The 25,996-nt window shown below is 38.6% G+C and overlaps 1 protein-coding gene across 3 annotated transcripts in view; it reads left to right on the top strand.

Moving 5' to 3' along the window:
- Nucleotides 1-7,588: 7,588 nt before the first annotated feature.
- Nucleotides 7,589-25,996, top strand: part of syndig1l (synapse differentiation inducing 1-like) — a 31,144-nt gene continuing 12,736 nt past the window's right edge. The window contains exons 1-2 of one of the 3 annotated variants that reach the window (XM_085373105.1): nucleotides 7,589-7,715; nucleotides 7,767-8,092. In XM_085373105.1, coding sequence (XP_085229231.1) covers nucleotides 7,589-7,715; nucleotides 7,767-8,092 — 453 coding nt within the window. Of the gene's footprint in view, nucleotides 8,093-25,996 lie in introns of all 3 variants that reach the window. The other 2 variants (XM_085373106.1, XM_085373104.1) reach the window with 2 other exon arrangements.

Below are 25,996 nucleotides of genomic sequence, written 5' to 3'. Positions count from 1 at the left end.
AAAACACACACACACACACACACACACACACACACACACACACACACACACACACACACACATCATCATCATCATCATCATCATCTGTAAGACAAGATTAACCTCGCTACCGTTTTCAGTACTGTGAAAGTAAGATGCATGCAGACGGGCAGGGGTGGACGCTGCTCTGGGGGCTCTCGCTTTGCGCGCACTGCGAAGCGTGTACACTCCTCACCTCATCTCATCATCCGCGTCTCTAAACCTCCCTACACACTCTCCCGCTCTCTCTCTCTTTCTCGTTCACAGAAGCTATTTTAACTTTGCAAAGACGACAGAATTTCAGTGGCCAAATGGCTTATTGAACAAAGCGACCTTCAAATTTATAGAGGAGAGAAATTACGATACTGTGGCAGGCGGCAGTGGGTTTCTTTTTTTTCCCCCTTTTTTTTCCTGAGCGATTGGCCATTTCTTCAAATGAGAAAGTCTGAGAAATGTCTTTTTCTGTGGGCGACACCATCAGCATCCGAGCCATAATGTACAGGCGAAAACAAGCCAGTCTTTGCGTCCTTCAAACAATATCTGGATTGACGAGAACTCAGAGGTAAGGAAAAAATATGTATAAATCCTTAAAGCGTAAAGAACATTCTTCGGTTATTTGTTAAAAACTGCCTTTTAATAGTGTGCGTTTTGATCTGTTTTTAAGGGTTTTATTTTTATTTAATTGTCTACAGTAAACTCTGTGCACCCAGACGGTGCTTTTACGTGAATACACATGTTCATGTTTAAGTTATAAATAGAAATAAGTAATGAATATGTCGCACTGCAATGTATTCTGTGATGGAGGATGGAGGATGATGCTGATGAAGAACTCTCCACACAGTTTCCACCTGCGATTGCTGGACCAAAAAAAAAAAAATCCCTTCCTTTTCTTTGTGTGTTTTTAAGTGAGAAGTGCTTTTGGCATGAAGTCATCAAGTCATTCTGTGACCTCCTACTGTAACAGCGCCTTTTGGTTCTTTTGTCCCTCTGCAAATAGACTAGAACACTTGGCCAAAGAATGCACCAGGGTCATTTTTACCTCATAAACATAAACAAAGGGAACCAAAGTGATGATTCTGTGTGCATTCAGGATATATTTTGTTGTTGTTGTTATTATTGTTGTTGTCATGCATGTAGTTAGTTATGGTTTGAGGTACTCTAGCAGCTCTTACACAGTTATAGTTATATCAGAGATTTAGTAGTGAGGGCAAAATAAGGGGGCATACAACAGGAGTGCAAGACCATGCACTCTAACCCACACACTTACACACTTGCACACTCAACACACCCGCACACAAAAACTAACATTACTTCAGATGACTTAAGCCTAACACACACCAACATTAAATCAAGTCATTATATGTGTGGTTTTGCTTTTTGCGGCAGGTCCCCAAAATGTGCCTGTGCAAACAGATTTATGGCCCCTCTATGAGTAAAACACACACACACACACACACACACACACACACACACACACACACACACACACACACACACAGATAGAGAGACTGCCCCCTCCCTCTGATCTACCCCTGGTGCCTTTAATAATTGGGGTAGCACAAGCAAAGTCAGGCCTGATCTCTGCTTTAACTGCTTTAATAGATGGAACTGGGAAAAGTGGTACGTTTCAGCTTCCACCTTGTCTTGTTTTTATTGTTTGTTATTTTTTTGTATTTTTTAAAAGGAGATGATTCTCATTCTGTTACTGTACATTCATTCATCTGTCTATCTTCAGAATAACGAGCACGTTTAGAAATGAGTGCTACAGACTAGAAACAACCTAAATGTTGCTATCATCTGCTAATGGAGATTGTGATCAATAGGCAACAACAAAGGCAACTTAGCCAGAGCCTGCATCTCATAAACAACAAAACACTCCAGCAGAGGCATACACGGCTGCTTTTTGCAACGCCCAACCAGTGAATTATTCAAACACGTAACAGAGATGGTGGATTAACATACTGAAGAACACTTTAAATCAACCAACAAAGGTGTGGAAGACAGTAAGCCAGATGATGAGCTCATTGGCTTCAGAGGAGCCCCGACTTCTATGTTAAAGGGAACTTGCTAAGGGTTTAATGCTTTATCAGCTCACAGATAGACATGTAGACAGAAGGGACAGCAGTGGCTGCTGTAAGAGGAATAGGCTTCAGATTAATTTCAAGTGGATTATGGCATTTTACACAGTCTCCTTTGAAGATAATAGTTCATAAAAGGATCAGTCAACATGGTGTTAAGTCAGTTACTTCACTTTGTCATTTTCTGTCTCCTAATCTGTCAGTGGACCTTCACGTGCTGAGGCCGGGAGTAAGATTCACTGACAAATGTAGCCTATGTTGGTATTTGCATTTTCAGCAATAAGATCTCGTGCATTATCCCGATTTGTGATCATCAATAACTGCCGGGCGCTACCTTATTATGCATATTATATGCCAGCCGCTGCCTCTAAATTAAATTACAGGAAGATGAAGTTGTTGTTGTCGGGTGCAGCGAGCAGATCTCTACATGCGGTGCACAGGAAAAGCTGTGAGAGACGCAGTCTGGATGGAACGGATTGGTAAACGTGGCCGACGGATGAGACACATTGGTATTCAGCTGCTCTTCGCCGCCGGCTGAAAATGCCCACGCTTGGCTTCAGGGTCAGAGGTCCAAGGTTGATTGGCAATGGGCTGACATGGGAAAATTGATTGTGCTGACTGGAGTCTAATGGGGTTGGAGCGCACAGACGTATCAGCGCGTCTGACATGTTAGCAGTGCCACAGCCTCATTCTTACCCTCACGCACCTGTATTCTTACAGGTTGTTCTCTAATCTTTTAACCCCTTGTCAGACACCTCTGAGATGTCTTACACGGCAGCACTGCAGCACACAGGCCCCCTCTTGTGCTGTCGCTCTCATGCTGAACTGTTTCCCTTGCAACAACGATTGCTCTGCCTCATTCGCTTTCAGCTATACCTCCCAGCTCCTTACGACTCCATAACCTCTGCTGCCCGCCAACATGCCCAAATGCACTCGACCAGAGAATAGCACAAAAGTGTGATCTCTCTCTCTCTCTCGCTTTCTCCCACCCATCTTCTCTCTCTGTCTCTTTGCTACTCTCCCTTCCTTTCCAAACACCTCCACCCACTCATACACACGTTTATTTACTCACAGCCGCACACGCACAATACACATCCTCCAACAAACAAATGCGCGCACATTAATAAACACACAAATCTGTGGTTATTTCTTCAGCATTTATCATCACCCATACTGAGTTGTCTTCGGCTTGCACTAAAATACTGTATTCACACTTTAATTCCTGTTTGCAGCCAAATAACCCTTGCTCTGCACCAGCATTGTGGCAGCAATGTATTTGCAAGGATGACAGCACCAAAAAGATTACTCAGAGCATCCCTAAGTAATGACACGAAAAGTAATCCGCTGTCAGCTCGTAGCTTTGTGCAGAGTGGGAGTTTTTACAGAAGCAAAAGCTGGGAAGTTTAGAGGAAATTTTTTTTGGGCTGTGTGCATCACAGCCCATCGTATCTCGTTCCTCAGCCCACGTCAGAGTGAATTATTTAGCATTTATTTTTGCATTAGCTGATGCACTGGTGTGTTTGGACACAAAAGAAAGCAAAATGTTAATTTGTGTATTAGACTCCACCATCTGTCACAAAATCTTGTGTACCTTTTTGGAAGATGAAAATCCCATTTAGCCGTTATCGGAGCAAATTCACTTAGTGACGCAAACTTTGTGTTTTTAACAAAAGAATAGCTGTAGTTTTGAAGTTAGCTGCTAATTGTTTTTGGTAAATACGACAGATTTTTGTCTGTCCAAACTGATTTTTGGTAATGTTACTTTTAACGGGGAAAAATGATCCCGTCTGCCGCTGTGATTGCTGGTCTGATTAAATTTACATTTGCTAAAATTTTAGTTAGTTGGTTCCAAATGAATTAACAGCAAATTCAATTGACTTTTTTATGTTACTCTAGCTTTTAATGGACTCTGTTCAATTCTATTTCATTTATAGAGCGTCAAATCACAACAACAGTCACCTCAAGCTGCTTCCTCCAGGACATATAGGAAGGAAGGGGCAACCTCCCTAACTTGCCTCCCACTCCCACATAATGATTAAATGCAGAGTGGTGTATAAACACATAGTGAGTAATGAAAGGGGAATGAAGAAGAAATACACAGTGCATCGCGGGAAGCCTAACCCTAAAAGTAAAGAGGGTGTTTGTCTCCTGAATCCCAAACTGGGAGCCTGTTCGACAGAAGAGGAGCCTGAAAGCTGAAGGCTCTGCCTCATACTCTACTTTTAAATATCCTAGAAACCACAAATAAGCCAGCAGTCTGAAAGTGAAGTGTTCTGTTGGGGTAATGTGTTCTATGAGGTAGAGTGCACTCCAATTCATCTGGCAGATTTAGTAAATGTAGCGATGACATAACCCCAATAACTACCTCCCACCACCACCATAAGTTGTATACCCAACCAGTCACTGGTTGAAGGGTACATACAATTTCACTCAGCTGAGGTTTCATTCAACTTTGCCTTCAACAGAGCCTACTCACTACTATCCCATTGAAGCTCTCAGGCTTGGTGGCTGTCCCACATGATTATGGTAATCGCAGCTGTACTTTAGTATTAATGCAGTCGTGATTTATTGATGTTAAAATGCTATTTGTGGCCCCTTTAAGTCTTGATCCTTTGATGTCCTTTGACATCACTTGGACATGGGGTGTGTTATGTAACGTTTATCACTCACTCCCTGTTGGAACCAATTAATATAAAGCAGTAGAAATACTAAAATATAAATTAACTTTGTGTCCACAAAATCTGCATGGATTATTCATTAACCCCACCAGGGAGATTACAGCTGATTTTCAGCAATGCTTGTAGCTGTCAGGGCTGCTAGCTGTGGATTTTTGACACTTAAGCACACATGGGTCAGAGAGCATCCTGCTGCTTAAACAACAGCACGTAACACACACAACATCAGCATCTAAAGTATTTGGCAATCCCAGGGCCGGCTCATCTTTTTTTACAAGGTACTCACACTTATCTGACGAACTGAAGAAGTATGTGATCCCCAGGGCTATGCGCGGACCAAAAGGAGCACTGGCATGGAACAACAATGTCAGCATATTCAGACGCAGGAGGTCCAACAGGGAGGAACCATGAAAACTTTGCTGGCTGTCCAGTGCTTACAGAGCTTCAGGAAATCTGGGAGCATGGGGCTTGTGTTTTATTCATGGCGCAGAAAACATAAAAAGGATAGCTAACAAAAATCCTACATCGAGGTAATTTGAGGAAGCGAAAGAAAGAAAACTGCAACATATAAAGTAAATAAGGGAAGGGGAGTCGGGGAATCTGAGAAGGAAGTGATGAATACGCAGCAAATTAAAGAGTATACAGAGTATAATGAGGGAGCTGTTACATACAAAGCATGGATGGAGGAATAAAGAGAAGAAATGTTAATAGAAAGAGTCTTTAGGTGATTCTAAATCAGTTTCCCCTCCAGGAACCTGAGTATGTTGGACTTTTATAGGGGCTTTTGTTCTTTTGTTCTAGAGTTTATTCCAAAAACAACTGCCTGTTTTGAGATGAATTATTTGTCAGAAAAAACAAAAACAAAGCCTAAATATTTTCACAACTTCTCCTGATCATCTCTCATCTTCCTCTAAGGGAGGAATAAATGTATGGCACAGAACACAAAAGCCTACACAGTATGAAGAATTAAACGTTATTCTAATATGATCACCAGTGCTTTACAACCACAATCAATCTACAAAGAAAGTACACGAATCTTCCGTGACATTATTAACCTATGAACTGACAGACTATTATCCTTATCCCATCACCATAATGCCAGTTTGCATTTTGTGTAATCTTGTTGTCTTCAATTGGAAATACATTACCTTCAAGCATTTAGAAATACGCCAGCAAGCCAGATATACATGATTGGGGTCAGGACCCCCCAGAAATAATCTGCTCTTGGCATTTCTATTTTAAACGCAGATTAATCAGACAAGAGTTCAGGGTGCCGACTGGGAGGCAGAAAACTCTGGACTATTTTTGCAGTATGGAAATAGCTGGGAAGGGGGGACGTTTGTAATTTGGTTTGGATTGCTTTTTAGGACTGACTGAGGCCTATAAGTCTGGTGTTAAGTATTTGGTCCATCCTCTGAAGCTCACACTTTTCTTAGCTTTGCACTGCATGATTGGCATCAATATTATACCTACATGTTTATAATGCTAATAATCAATGTTGGCTTCAGTATTACAAGCCTGTAGCTATTTAAGGCTGCACATCTGCAGTATACATTCATGGCAGAATCCCAGATTTTTAAACAGATATAACAACTATATTTATATACATAGTTCCCGCTCCTAAAATATAGATATATGGAAGCCAATTACAAATGTAATTTATGTCTGGATATAAACTTATGAGAAACTGTTTATTAAAGTATAATATTTAAGAATGTTAAATTCAAAACCCACTTCTAAACTGCAGGTTTATACACAATCAAAATAAGAATTATTTTAAAATCTGCATTTACATGTATCCAACTTGGAGTCTACTCAAACACCAGGTAACTCCTGTTAACACGGGATCATTATTTGCTCCCTAACTAATGAGGCCATTTAAGTCTTTGGGAACATTCTGCATGTTCCCTTATTTCTCAAAGGGTCTCTACAGTGAATGTATCCACATGTTTGATTTGGCACAGATTTTATACCATATTTTTTCAGGGGGGGTTGTGACCCCCAGAAGCAGTAATTCGTGTGTTCGAGTGTAAGATGAATGTGTGAACCACTATTATGAATCATCACAATACAGTTACAGAATACTAGCAAGTCATTTTTAATGCTCTACCCGCTGTGTTATGTCCATCGTCAACCGATTTTATTTATCGTACATTTCATAGCCGATGTGTAACTGATTTTAGTATAATGAGTCATAAATTTATACATACATGGGAGCCTTCTGAGCTTTATATGGGTAGGAGGCCTCAGCTTATCAGGATCAGACTGTGACAGTAATGACACCCCAATGATCTCTATAAACAATGTAGTGATAAAAATCAAATTAGGTGGACAGAGAACACATGGACACTGATGGTGGAGGTTGATATTTTTAGTAGATGGAAATTTCTATGATGTACTGCTGTTAATACTCCAGTGTGTGTGTGTGTGTTCATGTTACTTTATGTGTCTAGAGCAAGGAAGCAAATTAAACTTAATTGAGTCGTCTGCAGGGTGCACCTCTCGACAAGCAGAATGTTGTAAAATTTGTTTCTGCTGAGGAAACGACAGCTAAACTTTGATCTGATGCGAGCGAGATTTGAGTAACTGCTACCTGCTGGTACATGACAAATAAAATTCTCCTTCCAAGTTTTCCACTGACTCTAAAAACGCTCCCCGTCTCTATTGCTGTTTCTTTTTCCTCTAGGTCTCAGAGTGCTTAATGCCATTAACTCCTTCACTGACATAAACCAGTCACCGAGGAGCCTCTTTCACATCACTCTTTCATCTCCCTGCTGTCACCGAGAAGCTCCTTCCACTTTTTTACCCCTGCTGATTATGGAGAATCTCAGTGAACTCCAAAATCCTTTGCTGGACAAAAACAGTAAACACATGATCAATGGTTACGGAGGAGAATTCCCCAACAATCATTATCAGGAAAACATTATAAACTACTTTGCTGGAGGTGGAGGAGGTGAAGGTGGAGGAGGAGGAAAAGTGAGTAATGGCAATGCAGTGAGCGGAAGTTACAATACCAACGGGAAGGTGAAATCCCAGCAGTTTTTGGATGCCACCTCGCTACATCTGGCAGTAGAAGCCTTCTACAGACCCAATTTCATCCTATACAAGGAGGACAGTGGCAGCATTAAGGCTAAGGAATACAGAAATGAGTGCTGTGAGACCACCTTCACTGAGAAAAAGGCAAAGGAGGTGTCCAACACAACAGGGGCAGACACGCCCAGCACGGAAGAACCCCAGACGAAGCTGCTGGAGGACGGCGAACACATCAAGATCCAAACGGTTTCCTATGAGGTGGAGGAGGAGGAGTATGTGGAATATGAGGTAAGGGCAAAAAATGCATTCAGCATGGAAAGACAATGCATGATAGAAAGCTTGCATTATTTTAGATACTTTTTAAAATTTGCTCTGTTCTTAACAAAAAGCACGTAGAACTAAAATTAAAATAGAAGAATCCAAAAGTAATAAAAAAATGAACTTGTTTAGCGCCTTTCAAGAAACCCAAGGGTGCTTTACATGCTTTACAAAAGTATATAAGTAAACAAAAAGGCTGGAGGGTGAACGCTTTGTTGAAGAGATTATTTTTGAGAGGTTCCTTAAGAGTTCAGTGTGGGGTGTTTCAAAGTTCAGATTACAGAGAGTTCCAGAGGGTGGGGCCTGCCACACTGAAGGCTCTGTCCCCAGAGGTGTGGAGGGTGGTGCGTGGGACAAAAGCAGGCCCATTGCATTAGAGACTGTTTGTATGGGTGCAGCAGGTCAGATAGGTACCGAAGGACCAGAATGTTGAGGGATTTGTAAGTGAATTGTACCGAATAGTACCATATATATAATATTTTAATATACATATAAATTTCAGTTCAGTCATTCATAGACGCATGTGCAGTTTCGTAGGAAAAACCCAAAGCAGGCAGCTAATGTGGGTGTGCATGTGTTTCTGTTAATTGACAGCAAGCTTGCTTGTATTCCTGTGGTAGATCTGCATTTATATCATCACACCGAAGGATTGAGCTTAGCTCCTGGATCAGTCTGCCATTTTTGCTAAACACAAATCCATTTGATCCACTGACCTTGGCCTCAATTCCCAACTCTTGTAAAATTCATCGTTAGATAATAATAAATCACCCATGTCTGCCTCACACAGGAATATTAGGTACCACAGCTTTAGCCACAGTATTTTCACTCTCAACCGACATGACCAATAGCACAAAGCACTCCAAAGGATTTAGGGGATTGGACTGGTGGAATAGGGTGTTAAGAGTCGACCAGTGTCCTGCAACGCTTAATGGACTGGCTGCCACACACCTGAGTCCACTAGAATGAACCTGGACTGCAGTGATAAACATGCAGCTGCAGAAATGCTGCGTGAAATGGGTATATATAGCTCATAGAAATAGAAGCTGGGAAAGGGAGGAATGTAAATGATTAACTGAGCTCATCCTGGCAGGATGAGCTGAGGAAAAAATTTGATGTGCAAATGTCAAGAGCAAATAAAATCCAGATTTTCTGATGTGAAGGTTTATTCCATTGTAGTTGTAGATTTGCACACAAAATAAGAGCGAATACATGAGTTACAATTCTTACTGAATTCACACAAAGTCTCTATTCATAGACTTCTAGAGGTTCCTTTTAACCCACTCAAAGGTTAAGCGAACACATTACCATATAGTTCATATTTTTCCACACACTTCCTGTTTAAAAATGAACAAGTGCTTAAAAAAGCATCATCAGGCCCCACAGCCAGATTTGAGATGTAAAAGAGGCAAATACACAGTGGGACTCATTATGTAGCCTCCCAACAGGAGATCATTGACACCACAAAGTGTGTGGTGTCTCTACCACCAGGCCCACAGTCTGACACAATGTGCAGAAGGAAGACTAGAAAGCCCCTACACTGACATGCAAAAACTCGTCTGTGTCTACCATTCGAAACACTGCCATACAGGATGTATTTGCAATGTAACTAGCAAACAGCTACCAATCAATAGCATATTGATTTGTTCTCTCATGCAAAAAAAATACACATCAGTAACTTGCACAGAATGCAAGTTACTAGTTTTTGTATTCTTCACTGCCTTTGCTAGCACTCTGCTATAGTTTTTATGTACTTTTATTCCAAACAGTAACCTGAAAGTCACAGCAGGACTGTGGCTATGGACAATAAAAAACACATGGATTTAGCTTATAGGTTGTAAAAATAGATCCAATATCAAAGTGCCTTATAACTTAATTCTGTCTAAAGGCCTTAAAATGGGAATGGGTCTATGGAACGTATATAGGAAAACCGCTTTTTGACTTGACCTTTATATAAACACCCTCTCTCTAAATTTCTTACTTACTTTATTGGCTTAGTCAAATTTGGGTCACACTGAATTAAAACAAATTGAGCCTATTTTGCAAGTCTCGGCCTTAGTGTGTTTCAAAATGAACGACTATCTGTGGTAGGAAATTGTATGCTTATTGGCTAACAACTTGCCAGTATCAAGTTGTTAGCTCGTGAGCATGCAGTTTTCAGTCAGACTAGGGCCTCCTCGTCATGTAATTTCTTTTCATTGTTTCCAACCAAGATGATGATGGCAGAAACTCCCATATTGAGGCTCCAAAACCGATGGGTAATATCACAGCACCTATACCCACCTTTTATACAGTCTATGAGTTTGACTCCCATATAACAGCCCATATAAATCCCATATAAAAGTTTGTTCTTTAGAGATCGTAGCAGAAACTCAACAGGGTGCCTTTAATGACCCACCTGAAACTGAAAATCCTAAATCCTAAATGTGAAGAGGTACTAGATTATTTTGTGTAGCACATGTGGACTTTTAAGGCATATTGTGAAATATGAAAAATACAGTTTGCCTAATGTAACACAATTTTATTTGTTTAAAGCATAACATGGGTGCCAATTTGTGTGACACTCTGCAAGCGCTGCCATATATTACCATCCTTTGTTTTAGGCACTAGGTCTTACATGACCAATGCTCAACTGATCCAAAATCCAGCCTCGTTTCCTTTCACAATGTAATTACAAAGAAGAAGAAGTTTTCCTTTTCCTTTTTTTTTTTGTTTACTCCACATTGACTTTTTGAAGTTTTTAATCCTTTTATCTAGTCTGCTTCTCTTTATTTGCAGCTCCTCCTTAGTGAGTTGTATTGATTTAATAAAGGGATCAGTAAGGTGTAATGGTTTTTGCCTGACTCAGCTGAATAGAGCAATGAGAAAAGAGTTTTTCTCTATGGTTTCTTTCTTTCTTTTAGAACCATTGGTATTGCTTAACCAAAACTACTTCTTTTGCGATGTCTAATCCATAATCATCATTATTCCTGTAACCAGGAATGATACCACCAGTGTAAAAAGCATATTATCTATAAAGTTTCTGAATTACTAAAACTAATAACTAGAAAGCTAATCAACCAAACTCAGCAACAAAAAAATTTGCAGGCTTATAGAACAGCAAACATTGAAGTGCAGTGCTTCCGACTACATAATGTGATCTATGTCTGCTTGAAGCATGATTCTGGTGATTAGAGTTATGGTATTTTTGTCAGCTTGGTTAAGATTTGGACAAAAGCCTTTTTACTGGTGCGCTGGACCTTAATACTACTGTATGTGCCGGTTTTATATAAAGACAGAAATATGAATGCAAATTCTTTAGATCAAATATATAAAGCCCATTCGCTTAGAATCACTTATAAACAGACCTTTGCAGCGTTTCAGGCAGGCACAGTGTTAGCATTAGTCACAAACCCCATTCCTGGCCAGTTGGGCCCATCCAAAAACATGCTTTATAAATCAGGCAGTCTTCATTTACACAGAAAGCTGTTGGGGTCATAATTTGTGTCATTCTCTCTGCTGCCATTTTAATATCACCACCTGCCGTTTCTCTTCATTTCTCTTAATTGGATGCCATTTTGAAAAGGCTGTTAACCTGATCCACCCAATCCCAAAAGAACTAGTATAGCAGCTGATATCCTCATAGATCTTCTCACCTTTTTGGCATCATTTAAATTAGTATGAACTTTATCTGGACTGCTAGTCATTTCCTTCACTTCCCATTTCAATCAAATGAGTTGAGATTTGCTCTTGTTGGACTTTTTTTTATTAACCAATGTAAAATGATCCAATTTGGCAGTCCAGCTATGGGTTATTCTTAACAATTAGAAACTTACTTGTTCACTGTCATCTAATAATCATAATGGGTTTAAAAAATATATAAAGAAACTCAAAGTTCCTGATCTCAAAATTGAAGCTGATGTGAAAGTGTAATAAACCAGCTTTTTGATTCCTATTGTAACAGACTACAAAAAAGTAACCATGTGAGTTAATGGTCATTTTCAATTGTGTATGATATTTATTTTGTAAACTGTTTCCATTTTTAAAATAGACAGCAGACTACCGTGTGTATGTTCACTGTCTGCTAAGGTTCTACCTTGGAACCATAACTCACTCATGATGTGCAATTTCAAGAAATGTGATGATGTGATGTTACCTTGGCTATATCCTTTTCTTAATACACAGTGTTTATATACATAAGGTTTGAAGTATGTAGAATCACAAAATACATTTAAAAGTCAAAATTTTGATATATAATTTTTTAATCATATAATCCGTATCTGCATTGTGAATCGATACATCACTCATGCTAAATAGATTTATCCCTTAATTGAGTGAAAAACTCATTTATAGGGTTCTCTTACGTTCCCTATAGTAAACCCCAGATTGTCATGAAAGGTATTTGCCTTACCCATTACACTACACAGCCAGCTGTCCTTGCCCGCATCGCCCTTATTAAAAGCCTGGTGCCATCACATGTTTTAAACGTCTGGCGCTGCTTATAGTATTAAACGCCTGGCACCAATTACAATGGAATTTAAAATGGCAGGTGGCATTAGTACTGTAGTTTTATTCTGCTTGTTCTCTGCTTACCACATTGCCCCTACATTGGTAGCAGTTTGGCAGCTTTGGTTAATTCACTTTGTGTTCCTGACCTCGTGTTGTTGTGACGCACAGTAATGCAGACAGGGAGCATTCTTTTTTCAGCGTGGATATTGCTGTTTTTGATGGTTGCAAACAATTTCATGGTCCATTACCACAATCACCTGAACTGGATTTGGCGTAGAATGGGATTTTTCATAACAACTATATATCTGTATTAAATTTGGTCTTTTCCAAAATGTATATAGCCCTCCATCCCACACTCCCTCAATTTAGTTCTCTCTTCTATGTGAGTGTTGAGTGGTTAAGGATGACTTGTGTTGTGAAGTCACACAAGTCATGACGAACTGAACCTCAGGTTGTTTAAATATCTTCAGTTCAGCTTTTGTACACTTAAGTGAATATTGCTGCTGATGGATGCTTGCATGAATTCAAACAGTGCACTTTCCACTACAGCTAACTTAACTCTCATATTCCCTCTGTCAGTGTGTAGTCATGTTAGATCTGATATATTGCCTACCTTAACCCTTGTGTGGTGTTCGTATTTTTGTTACTCAGCCAGTGTTCATGGGTCTGGTGGACCCGCTAGAGTTTTGGCTTTCCAAATTAACACTATCAAACAATTTTATGTTAAATTACTCAACAGATGTTTACTTCATCCCAATTACAAGACATATGAACAGCAAACATGGTTAATTTTTTCCCTTTACCTTTGTTAGATCACATTTATGAATTAATGTGCTTCTCGTTTTTCTTTTATATAAAATGTTATAAATAAATCAGTTATAATCAAGTGGAGTGAGTGGAAAGACACAACACATTTACACGTGAAAAAATAATTAATTGTTTAATTTTTCTTTTGAAAAAAACTGAACACGGGTCTCACAGACCCGAACACCATACAAGGGTTAAATGGTAGTTCAGTCACAAGATGTTAGTCACAAGCTCCTTTCTATCCAACCATTTAAGGCTCGAAGCTGTCTCACCCAATTAACACACTTTATACCTGAGGTGGCATTCATACTGCCTGAGCTGTGCTCACCAAATTGTTCTTATATTGTCCCACTTCAGATCTGTAAGTTCCCGAATTCCTTAGTCTTTTCTTGCAATAACAAAAGTTTCTTTGTTCATAATATATACATTTAACTGTATAAGTCTCTTATGGTCCCAGGGACAGTGCGTGCCATGCCTACTCAGATTGTTCCAGAGAAAAACTCCAAGTCATAGCCAAATTCAAATGTGTGCTGTAGTAAATCTGTCTCCTGCCTGACTTCTCAGTCCTTGTCGAACTGAGTGCACATGCCAGTGCTTCATTTCCACTCCATCAGTTATCCACTGGATATAGAAACGCCCTAAAACATTCAATTAATACTTGTGCCTGCTTCACCTCTCATTAAACCTGTCAATGAGAAGAAGTACAGTTTAACTAATTGTATGTCATTGCTGAGCGTCTACAACAGCAGAACGGCTGTCTTTATACACTACAGCTACACAGATGTGGTTACTTATAAGGCTTCTACCACAAATGTATCACATTACTCCAGCAGTATTTGAATCTTGATTATGAAACACAGAAGGGTAATGAAATAGTTTTTTATACCTCTCATATTGTAACAAATTCCACAGAATATAGTGCATTAAAATGAATAAAATACAAATAAATAATATTAGGGTTTAAATCGGAAGAAGTTCATCGCTCATTAAAAGCAGAATTAAGTGAGCTTTGAGTTGATGAATAATTAAAAGTCTAAATTAGTGTTTTCCCAAACCTTTGGAGCCACGGCATATATTTCACATCAGAAAAATCATGCGGCGCACCACCAAACAAAAATGTCACAAAAAGCATATTGATCATTTTTCCCCGTGCCCCAGGTATAGCGGGATTGGCTCGGTTTGTCCGTAGTATACATTTTTTGCTTTCTTCTGACCACTACTCATGCTAGGGCCTTCATCTGTGTCAGAATTTTCTCCAGGACATAATAATGGATTGGATTTATATAGCGCTTTTCAAGGCACCCAAAGCGCTTTACAATGCCACTATTCATTCACTCTCACATTCACACACTGGTGGAGGCAAGCTACGGTTGTAGCCACAGCTGCCCTGGGGCAGACTGACAGAAGCGAGGCTGCCATATCGCGCCATCGGCCCCTCTTGCCATCACCAGTGCCCAAGGACACAACGACCAGGACAGAGAGCCCGGGGATTGAACCGGCGACCTTCCGATTATAGATGCAACCCCCTGAGTCACGGTCGCCCCGACATATCTTCCTTTAATTTTTAATTCCCAATATACTATATATCATGAAATCTCTCAGGGCTATGCAAACACATATATATTTTCATAAATTATAATATGCATAGGGTGGCTCCACTCAAGTTGGTTGGATTCCTTTCTTGGACATTTCAAGATCACATTACTGAGAAAATCTTTTAATCAGGTTTCAGGTTTTAATCAGGTTTACCCCCCCCCCCCCCCCTTTTTTTTTTTTTTACTTAATGAATGAACAGCTTAGCCAGTACAGTATGCTCATGTTACTTTTCCTTTATTTTGCTGATTATGTGTGTATATGTGTGTGTGTTTAAATTACAAAAAAGATAGATAAAAAGAGAGAACTACTGCAGTGGAAAGAAGTATTTTATTTTTAAAAGGGTGGGCCTGAAAAGAGTTATTATATAAAGCACAAACTCTCCAATGATCAAAGTGCATGAGTAAATTGCAGATAGCCTCTGAGGAGAATCAGTAAAGTAGAATAGCAATTAGAAGTAAAGCAGCTCTTAATGATATTACTGGAGAAACTGAAATCTCAGTATGATTCAAAGTACCATTTGTCTTTTTTAAACACTTTTAGAGCTCAGTAACATCTCAAGTGTAAAAAAAAAAAAACAATAATTTATTCAAAACACTAAAACATCAAATGATTAACTTTTGTTTACTAACACTTACATTCCTTTTTACAAAACGCATCCTCTGTCCAAAAGCCCCTTTTAAGTCTTACATCTCCCATTAGAGTACTTTATTAGTTTTTCCCCTTTATTAGTTTTATTTTATTTTGAGTGCAATATTAAAAAGCAGAGCAGTTTGTAAGCAGAACATTTGCTGAATAGAAGCAGCATAATGGCATGCACCAGAATTATTGAATCGGTCCCAGCTGCAAGGTCACAGTTCTGCATTGTGACCTCCATGTAGAACATGAAAGGTGAGAGTTTTGCCTTCAGAAAACACTTTACGTGTTCGAGGTGTCTGTTCCAGACAACTGAGGCAACCTCACCTGCCTTCTCTTTTCAGCATCAACCACAGGAGGGCTACCAAATGAAGCCCTCTTTCTCTGCCTTGCTCCTGGTCTCACTTTTGTGAGGTGGGAACATACAGTCAGCTTGATTTGAAAGAGCTCCTGTGTTTTAGGCACTGATTTTTCCAAAATTATGCAAAAGGTATGCCTGCTCAGATCCCAGCTGTAGTCACTAATCTTGAATGCCAATAAAGTATGTCACACGAGAGGTAAACTATTTATCTATTTGTTTATTCTTTTTTAATTTATGCTGTTAGACGATGTCATTATCATGTCACGGTGACTGATACAGGCCGTCAAGATGCCAGTGCTCATATTACAACAGTTGGCAAGTTACTGCTCTGCTTTATTATTTAGTTGTGTGACAATATAATCAAGTTAAAGGTGACGGTTTTGGTGTGCAGAGTCTGAGTAGGGGGACAGTGTAACTGATGTTTTTCTAACTGAAACCAAAAAAAAGAGGGAAGAAAATGCATTTAGAGCATTTTTTTCACTGCAAGTCAGGGTTGAGAGAGAATCCTCTGCAAAAAATAAATAAATACATTTGAGTGGGAGGTGCAACCTTTGAATTTGGTGGTGAAAGATGTTTTTTCAGGTAAGCTCTACACAGGGGCAGGTAGAGACCTGGTGGATAGGTCTTGAAGAGAGTGCATCAATCAAATAAGTGCTTGCAGGAAGCATGATGTGGCAGGACAAAATACACCAAGGCCACGGTACTACCTGAAATCACTCATCCCGTGATAGTGGTGGTGGTATCAAATTGAGAAGACGGGTGGAGTTAATGAACCAGCAGAAACTGATTTGCCTTGATCATAACCCGTTCCCATTACTTACCATTTCACACATCAGTATCTGGGTTTTTAGATGGCAAATACTTCAGTATAATGAAATGACACTTAATCATAACATGATTGCTAAACATTGTAGTAGGGTGATTTAGTAGGTATTATGGCTGTGGTTTAATTTCATTTTTGACTGGGCCCCAGAGGTCTGTAAGTGTCCAACTGACTACTTATAGGCCAAATAATTGGGGCAGTTTTTAACTTATACATTAAAACTGTTCTTATACTTAAGCTGCAAACACTAATTTAGCTTTGTACAAGTCAGTTTATACTGTTGGCTGAGTTAAAACTAAAGAAGTTTAAAATTAAAAGAGAAGAATTAAAATATGTTGTCTTATTACCGTTTTGTTTCTTCAGCTGTCATCCTCCCATATCCCATCGTCTCTCTTTCACTGTCCACAAAGCATCAGCAGCTCTGCACAGAAGTACAGAGAGCTGCAATGTCAATGTTCAACTGTCCTGTTAATACCCCTCCCCCCAAGGTCCTAAATTTCACGCTAAAACCCTGATACTAGTGTAACGATTATGTGTGTACTATACATATATAGAATCAGGGATGAACAGGCTTAACGTGTTACTGGCGTTGACATACTGGAATATGGGTGTTCTTTAAATCATTTGAGTAAATGCGTCTCTGTCACAGCAGCAGCATTATGCTAGTGTATGTTGTTTGTAGTTATATCACATATTGTTAATTTGAGAAAAACCTCTGACCCTCGCTGGTAAACATACTTACATGGTGTTAATGATATGAACAGTTCCATTATAAGTGCTATATTTATGACTCCCTTAAAGCATGGAATGTGCTTTGAGAAGCTACATATTCAGAAATATAACAGGAAAAGAAAAACGCCTGGTGGGCTTTCCTAGAATGGGAGGACTTCACCAGCACAGTGTTAATGGAAGAGGAGAATAAATGACAGCAACGAATACTACCAAAACTTGAGTTTGAAAATGGCTGCACCATCTGTTGCATGTTCTTCAGCGTACAGAATTTGCATTCATCAGTGCATATCATATTCAGTGGCAACATTTCATTAAATCATTAAATCCTGTCTTTCTTCAGCTTTTCCAATTGAGATATTGTAATTTTAAAACCCTAAGCCTTGAAGAGAAATCCAGAGAAAGAAATACAATAATTGACCTCTGTTGCCTTTCTGAATTTTAAATCAGACCAGTTTGATTGAAAAGGTTATCAATTCTGTCTAAATCTGTGGGAATATTAGTGCCTATGGCTTAATTAAATCCAAAATGTAGTCATTCTTCAGTTCACTGCACGCACATTGTTCTTCCTCTGAAAGGTCTAACCATTATGACAATGTTTCATGTATTCTAGTGAAATCTTTCAGACATTTCTTTGTGGCAGAAAATGACAGACCAATCTCTTGAGTCATTCCCAATTCAGCAAAATGAAAGTGTTCTCTTTTCAAACTAAAGATATTTATTTCTCAGCTTGGAAAATCTTTCTGATCTATCGAAATCTTCTGGTTCCAAAAACTTGATTGAACATTGTAACTTTCCAGAGTCTGTGAGTCACTGCTTCCATTGGCCGAGAATAACTCAAAAATGTGGTCATGATAAGCAGAAACCTTATCCTTCATTAAAGATTGTTTTTTTTTCTCCTTTGATGTTATATTCATTTGGAATGTCAGTAATTTACACTAATTCCATATTAAGTTTTTCTTCAATGTTAATTTATAAAAAGATTTAGGAATGCTCATTTATGTGTATTTATTAAGTCGCTCTGCTCTTGGCTGCCTTTTTACATCATTTAAAGAATGAATCAAATCTTGTGCCAAAACTACTTTTGAAATAGTAGCTCAGAATTTCTCCTTAAAATTGCAAAAGAGTTCTGACAGATTGCCACTTTGTGTGTGATAACATGCATGATTAGTATATTTGAAGTTGTAAAGAGTCCAGATAGGTATGAAAGGCACCACTGCAAAGGCAGCGGATTTTTCCATTCTATTTAATAGGACACTAAAGTCCTCCTCCAACCACATGGACACATTTTGTTGGAGGAGTATTAACAGCAACATCATAAGTCCTTGGGTGATTATTAAACGGAAAAGTATGGCAGTGATGTTCTGTCTAATGCAATACTAAGTCACACACAAACAAAACATGCCAACCAAACTCTGTTTGCATTCTGACAATCTTTGCTTCCTGGGATCGTGTGGTATTAAAATGGGATATCAGTTTGAGTCACTGCATTTCATTAATTGTTTGGCATGGCCTTGCTCTCTTCCACTCAGCATGCATTAATACATGGCCCTATATATTATACAAATGATCACTTGGAAAGCCACAGGGTTAGTTCCACAGGAATTATAAAATTAAGCAAACTTGGCCTTGAGGGAGTGTGAATAATGACATATTTTTAAAGTTGCAGAATTTTATATAAGGAATTATTTTTTATAGATCTTTTAGTTACATAAACCTTTGTTTTTCTATTAGTATTTTCCTACCTGATGATTATGGAAAACATTTCCACTGCACTTTGAGCTAATACAACTTAGAAACCAACTTTAATGAACTGTGTGACTACAGGTTTGTTTGTGCCTCCTCCACCTGAATTATCTCCTAATATGACAGTGTTTTACCAAAACCCTGAGTCTGCCTCGAACCTAATCATAAATACGTCAAATGAGGTTGTTGTAGAGACACAAACAGCCTTTTTAGTTGTTTATTTAATCTTAAAGATCATTTTTCTTTTTTATTTACCCATAGCCACTGTTTAGACAAAGGAGCACACCAATTTGGGTTCTAAGAATAGGCAGAGGAAAAAGCATTAATGATGGTCATCATAGTGATTCAAGTGCATGTTTGCACAGTCTCTACCCAGAACAGGAGTGGGAGTCAGTAAGCAGCAGCAGGCATAATTGGTCATCCTAAATGAGGATAATATGATATGTGGCTTTCACTGTTAATTACAGAATAAGGAGTAAAAGACTCTCCTTATTTTTGGTTCTGAATAAGATTCCTGAAAGAGAAACGAAGTAGCACAGATTTTCTCTCTGCCAGACGTCACTGTTGCAACTTTAATCCTTGCCTGAATAGCAACGTGAATAATGAGAAAGATGCTTTTGCAATGAGTTTCGAGTAATATCAGCCCTTCGGGAGTGATTACATGTTGCAATCCCTGAGCAGTTTTTTCCCTCTTTCTTTCTTTCTTTCTTTCTTTCTTTCTTTCTTTCTTTCTTTCTTTCTTTCATTTATTTATTTATTTATTTATTTATTTTTATGGGCAGACATGTAATGATTAGTCTGTTAGATTTAGGGGTTTTTCTTCCTCACAAAATGAGCAATATGTAGAATTTGTGGCTAGTTATAATACCAAGAGGGTGTTCTGATTTATATCCCATCTGTCCCTCTCCATTACTGTGGCAGGTCTGACTTGACACCTTTTCAATGGATGTGAATATGTAATACAGTCATGCCAAATCACGTATTACACAGCTAAAGGCACCAGCGAATCAATTACCTGCTAAATTATAGATGCAAGCTTTTTTACTGTTAATGCAGCTACCGTCTCAGTTGGGGTGACGGTGCTCTCATCCCAACTTGCAGGAATGTGTTTTGGATGTTCTATATTCTGAAGCTACTTAGATTAGTTAAGACAGCCCTATCCTTTGAGTTTTTTCAGGAGTTTCTTTCATTTGCATAATGTAGGAACACAGTGTGCTCTGTGCGCTGTCTATCTTGCGTGCTGCACAATATCGTTTATTATTTAGTAAATATTGATATCTATGGCTAGCTAGTTTATTGTGATGGTGCTTTGTTTTCTCTATTATTATGTTGCTCTTTGTTGTTTGCTGTCTCCTCTGTTTGTTTGTTTGTTTGTTTTTTTTTTCTCCATACAGGTGACCCAGGAGTTCTTTTTTTTTCTTTTTTTTTTTTTTTCTCTCTCTTCCCCCCCCTTCTCACCGTCTCTTCTCCCCTTTGGTTTTCTTTCTTTCTCTCCCCCTCTTTCTCTCATTCATTCCCCCTGTCCTATTTATTAAAAAAAAAAAAAAAAAAAAAAAAAAAAAGACAAAGGATGAACTGAAGCTCTGCCATCACGTAATGTCGCATACTGCTGTTTCTGATGTCATTTAATAAAAAAAAAAAAAAAAAAAAAAAAGGAACACAGTGTGCTCCTGTTTGCTGAAATATTATTAGTTGCAACTTTGTATAAACCATATAAGTTGCATTAGTATTGCAACTTATATGATTTATACAAAGTTCATGATCCATGATTCTGTATGTTTTTTTTTATTTGTTTGTTTTTTATTTTGATCATTTTACCTTGTCATAGAGTTTTTTCATTTTTCTTTATGTTATGTATGCCTTTTTTTTTTTTCATAGTGGAGAAGTGATGGGAATGAATGGTAGTACTATATGGGGAGCAACACACAGCAAAAGTCCTTGGATTGACCAGTCAGATTCATGATTCATGAAACCCTACAACTGCACCTTTAAAAAGTGTTTCAAAAAAGATAAAATCCAACTTGTACTGGGGTCCCACAAAACAAGAATTTGTTATTTTTGTCAGATTTAATCACCAATTTCTGTGGTCAACAGCACAGTTTTGCTTATGCATTTCAACCTGTTTACACAACCTGATGTGAATGCTAAGCATGATGTGTAGTGTTTCCCTCTTGCAGCCTCATTACACGATCCTAAATTGCACACCTGTCAACAAGAAGCAACGGGGCAACGAAAAGGAAAAATAACAAATATTTTGTTCATTAATCCAACACTGCAAGTACATCCCCTTATAACTGCAATACATGTTTGGGAGAACGACATCATGAAAAGCTCTTAATACTGAATATGCCTCTCACATACAGGAGTGTCGTCGACCCAGAGTTTGTGCACTCAGGTACTGTGTAAATCTTACTAATCATATGGTAAAGATTATATTATTTTTTACTTGGTGTTTCTTCTGTTATTCCTCTGAAACCCCTAAAACCACACATCTAGGGCATCTTTTTTTACTAGCTAAATGGGGATCTGACTGTGAGAACAAGGGATGGTGAGCACTCATGGTAGCAAATTGTATCTGCACCCTAAATCATACTTTTTTTCACTCTAAATGGAACCACAAGTTACAGAATAAACATTGTGCTGTATTGATAGACTATAAACTAACATCTGAGAAAATATGGTTATTAGGAAAATTTTTACTGAGGTCATATATCGAATGTGATGAGGTTTTTTTTTTAAATAACCAGAGCAGTGTTGCTCTGTTAGTTAGAAGAAAATGCAAATTTAGACATTACATTAAATTAAATTTGATACTTTATGCCATTTTCAGAAGCATAGGAGTGAAAAAATGATTGTGATTAGAACAGTGCAAACAATAACCCCAATGACAACACTATTTTTTTAGGTTGTCTGATGTGGTGAAAAATAAAGAAAAATACAGTTGCGAAACTGTATGGTGTTTGTATGCCAGATATTTGATTTGATAAGTAGTTGGTAATGTAGGCTAGCATTCTTTCTGTCTAGTTGCTGGGACGTTAAGAGAAACATAACTGTTTTTGGTGTTATCCTGTTAAATTAACTCTGTGGATGGACCTGCATGGTTGAACTGGCACAGATTTTATGTCTGATGCCCTTCCTAACGCATTGCATTTATCTTGATACCAGCATTAGCTGTATGCTAGCTTATGATGCGCTGAGGCTGGGTTTGTTATCCATCTGGGAATTTCTGATAGTTAAATGGTTAATGGTAATGGGTACACTGGCCAGGTTAATAGTTACATTAAATATTTAATATGCCAATGCTGCTGAAATGAGTGCTTAACTGACCTTGAAGTTCATTGTTCTATTGTTGCTGTTTGTGTTCAGCTGCTAGCGAGGTGAGGGGCTGTGTGCCTACCTGACTGTAAAGTTGAGTGTCAGCTAGAGGTGAAGACACAACAGAGTACCACCAAATGTGCATGTGGTTGTTATGGCAATACCCCATAATATCATTTCTATGTGATACCTGCTACTCAGTCTGTGGCTCTTTTGTCAAACTCCAAGACCAGAGTATTGTTTCTGTGCAGCCACTCCCCTCATAGTTTCATAAATGGTTGTTTTGATTTCTGTGAAGAAGATGCTTTCATAAATCATTGAGTGATGCCACTGACTAGCCAATCCGTGGCATGCAGTCTGCTGATGTCACATTTTTGGATCGCCTCAGATAGCTTGAAACCCCGGTCGAGTAGGTATTAAAAAAAAAAACCTGGTACCAGGTACTATGACCTAATGGAAATCCCTAAAAACCATTTTGAGCTGTGCCGAGGTGACCGGAGTAGGTACTAATGGAAAAAGGTCATTACGGTTGTTAATATAATACAATAGTGCTTTTTTGTGTCGATTAGTACTGAATCGCTAGTGGCTACAGACTTCTGCTTGTTGCTTTAACGTTCTTTGTTTTCTTGCACGATTTCTTTTCATTTCACCTGAATTCATATTCACCACCCGAAATATAAATATTCTGAATGTAATCTATTTTTTTAAGCAGGTAAATAATTCAGTGCCCTGTGGCTGTTAAGTAGTTTCTTTCTAGAGACCATCCTGTAGTACTTTACCTTTGCGTAGCCTCACACAATTAATTTCTGTTATTTAAACTGCTGGCTTTTGCTTTTAAAGTAGTTGAAGATATAACTTTCATTTTCTTTTATTGCACTGTTTTGGATATTAGTGGAAAATGATGTATTTAATTTTGTTCACAAAATAATGGCAGAAGTGCATACTAAACTATCGGGTAGACACACACACAATGGGTTATTTTATGAAATAATACATGTAATGTGTAATAAAATAAAATGCTTCGGTACCCAAATTTGTGAAAATCCTCCCTATGATTTTTGCAAAGATTAAAAATGATCTTGCTGTTGTCATCAGGAATTGTGACATTTAGATGACATCAGATCTGATGAAAATAAATCAATAAATAAAACATTTAATTAAATTCTACAGGTTGGGGGGCACATTTCCTGTAGTGCAAATTACACAAGCTTTTGTTTAAGCTGTCACAGCAGAATGGTGAAATCATCAGTTAGCTGTTCATTAACTGTCAGCCAGTTACCGCATGTTGACAGGATTTACACCTCGTAGGAGATATCTGAGCACAGATAGCATCATCTGCATACACAAGTCATTAGTCCTTTCTGCTACTGGAGAGATAAACATTTCATAACAAACCCACATGCGCATTTGCTCATTTAAAGTTTGGCAAAAAACTACAAAGCTGTTTAAACTGAAGGTATAATCTACAGCATCTTCCAGATAAATATGTCTGTAATAAATAATATAAAGGTTTTCTTACTTAAGCATCTCCTATTACAAACTAAAAACGTGTGGTGGTGTATTTATCTGGAACTCTTGTGGTCTGGGTGTCTATTTAACTTAGCTGAGCTTAACAGAGACACAGAGCAGAGAGGTTAAAGCAGCACGGTTTGCAGGGTGTGTTTTTAGAAGCAATCATTGTGAAATATCCATCCATCCATTCGCTTCCGCTTATCCTTTTCAGGGTCGCGGGGGGCGCTGGAGCCTATTCCAGCTGTCATAGGGCGAGAGGCGGGGTACACCCTGGACAGGTCGCCAGTCTGTTGCAGGGCCAACACACAGGGACAGACAACCATTCGCACTCACATTCACTCGCACATTCACACCATTCACACAATGGCAATTTGGATTTTCCAATTAACCTATCCCCTCAAGCTTTGTGAAATAAATGATGATAAATAATGAAATGTTTCTATTTCTATATATTTCTCCAGTTTTTTATTTATTGCTGCTGCCTTGCTATTTAGATTTTATTCCTACACAGTTGAAGTGGATCAACCATGATTTCATTGTACATGTACAATAACAATAAAGGGCTATTCTATTCTGTGATTCACTGTGTTGTTCTAGGTAACGCGGTCCTTTGTCATCATTCACTTTCCAGTTCTAATAACCATTATATTCTAATAACAATAATAAGCTTTTGTTGGGCCAGGAAGCAGGGCTAAGTTTAAATATTGTGGTCACAAACAGTATCCAACAGTTTTTGTTGATGGGTTTTTCTGTAAACCCGGTAAAGAAGTTTGCGACCCGTAACGTCATTCAGCTCTTGATTTGATTTCATACCCATCATTAATTTTGAGAAAAATGCTGTAAAAGATAAAGTAATTTCACTGACAACTGAGACAGTCTTCCAGACGGGTTAGTGGCCTGTTTTACTTTGAAGGTTTGTGATTAATGACCTTCCTTCCTTAAACACAGACTTATCTGCAGGTCTGCACTGATTTCAGACAACCTAAATCTTCACCTGCCTGCCTCCCCTGCTTCCTGAACTTTTCTCCCCACAGTAATCTAAGCCAATAGAATCCCTGGATGATGTGTGTTTTGATTCTCCAAACAGCCAGAAGGCTGTGCAGATATTGTCAGGGAGCTCTAAGGCACAGCACACAGCAGGGCTGGCTCTGCAGAGATTGCACCATAGTGCTTGCTTAAGGCCACAACAGCAGACTGACATTATGCACTCTTTAAGCTGCATTATGTTCATGTGTTGCAACCTTCTGGTGTCCACATGTCATTATAAAGAGCATGAAAATATATTGACCACCTAGACAGGGGCCCGTTTTTGCAGCTTTTAACGGCTTTGTAGGCAAAGCTTTTCACACAGCGTGGCATTGTCTGAGTGCACAGAGAAATTAGAAATGTTCTTCTGCGGCTCAATTACTTTCTCTAATACGGTTGCATTCAAAGGGTCTATTTTTGGAGACGATTAAACCAGTATTTCCCCCTCCATCGGTGGGCAGGGCCCCCATACATCTCAGCCACCCACCCACTAATCCTCATCATCAATCAGGCAACATTGTTACAAGGAGGGTGTGTTATTGAAATTAATTAAAAACTGTTTTGCCCTCAAACCAAATGTATTTCCAATACTCTAACATGTTTACAGAAGCGTAACTTTCAATATAATGCTAATGTCACTGTTCTGCACTCTTGTTCACCGATATGAAACACAAAAATAAACATCAGAAATGCATTTTTAAGTAAAAACTGTACACTCTTCTATCAAGCCAGCCATGGTCTAGGATTGGTTCTTGATACAATATCTGGAATCAACGTGTGAGCGATAGGAAAGGTGGTAACTTCTAAAAGTACTTTTATTGCACCATGTTCATTCACTCAT

Source organism: Diplotaxodon limnothrissa, linkage group LG15, assembly GCF_057381915.1.
Source record: "Diplotaxodon limnothrissa isolate DT_005_m linkage group LG15, D_limnothrissa_male_GT1.1, whole genome shotgun sequence".
Taxonomy (NCBI): domain Eukaryota; kingdom Metazoa; phylum Chordata; class Actinopteri; order Cichliformes; family Cichlidae; genus Diplotaxodon; species Diplotaxodon limnothrissa.
This window is presented reverse-complemented; position numbering and strand designations above follow the sequence as displayed.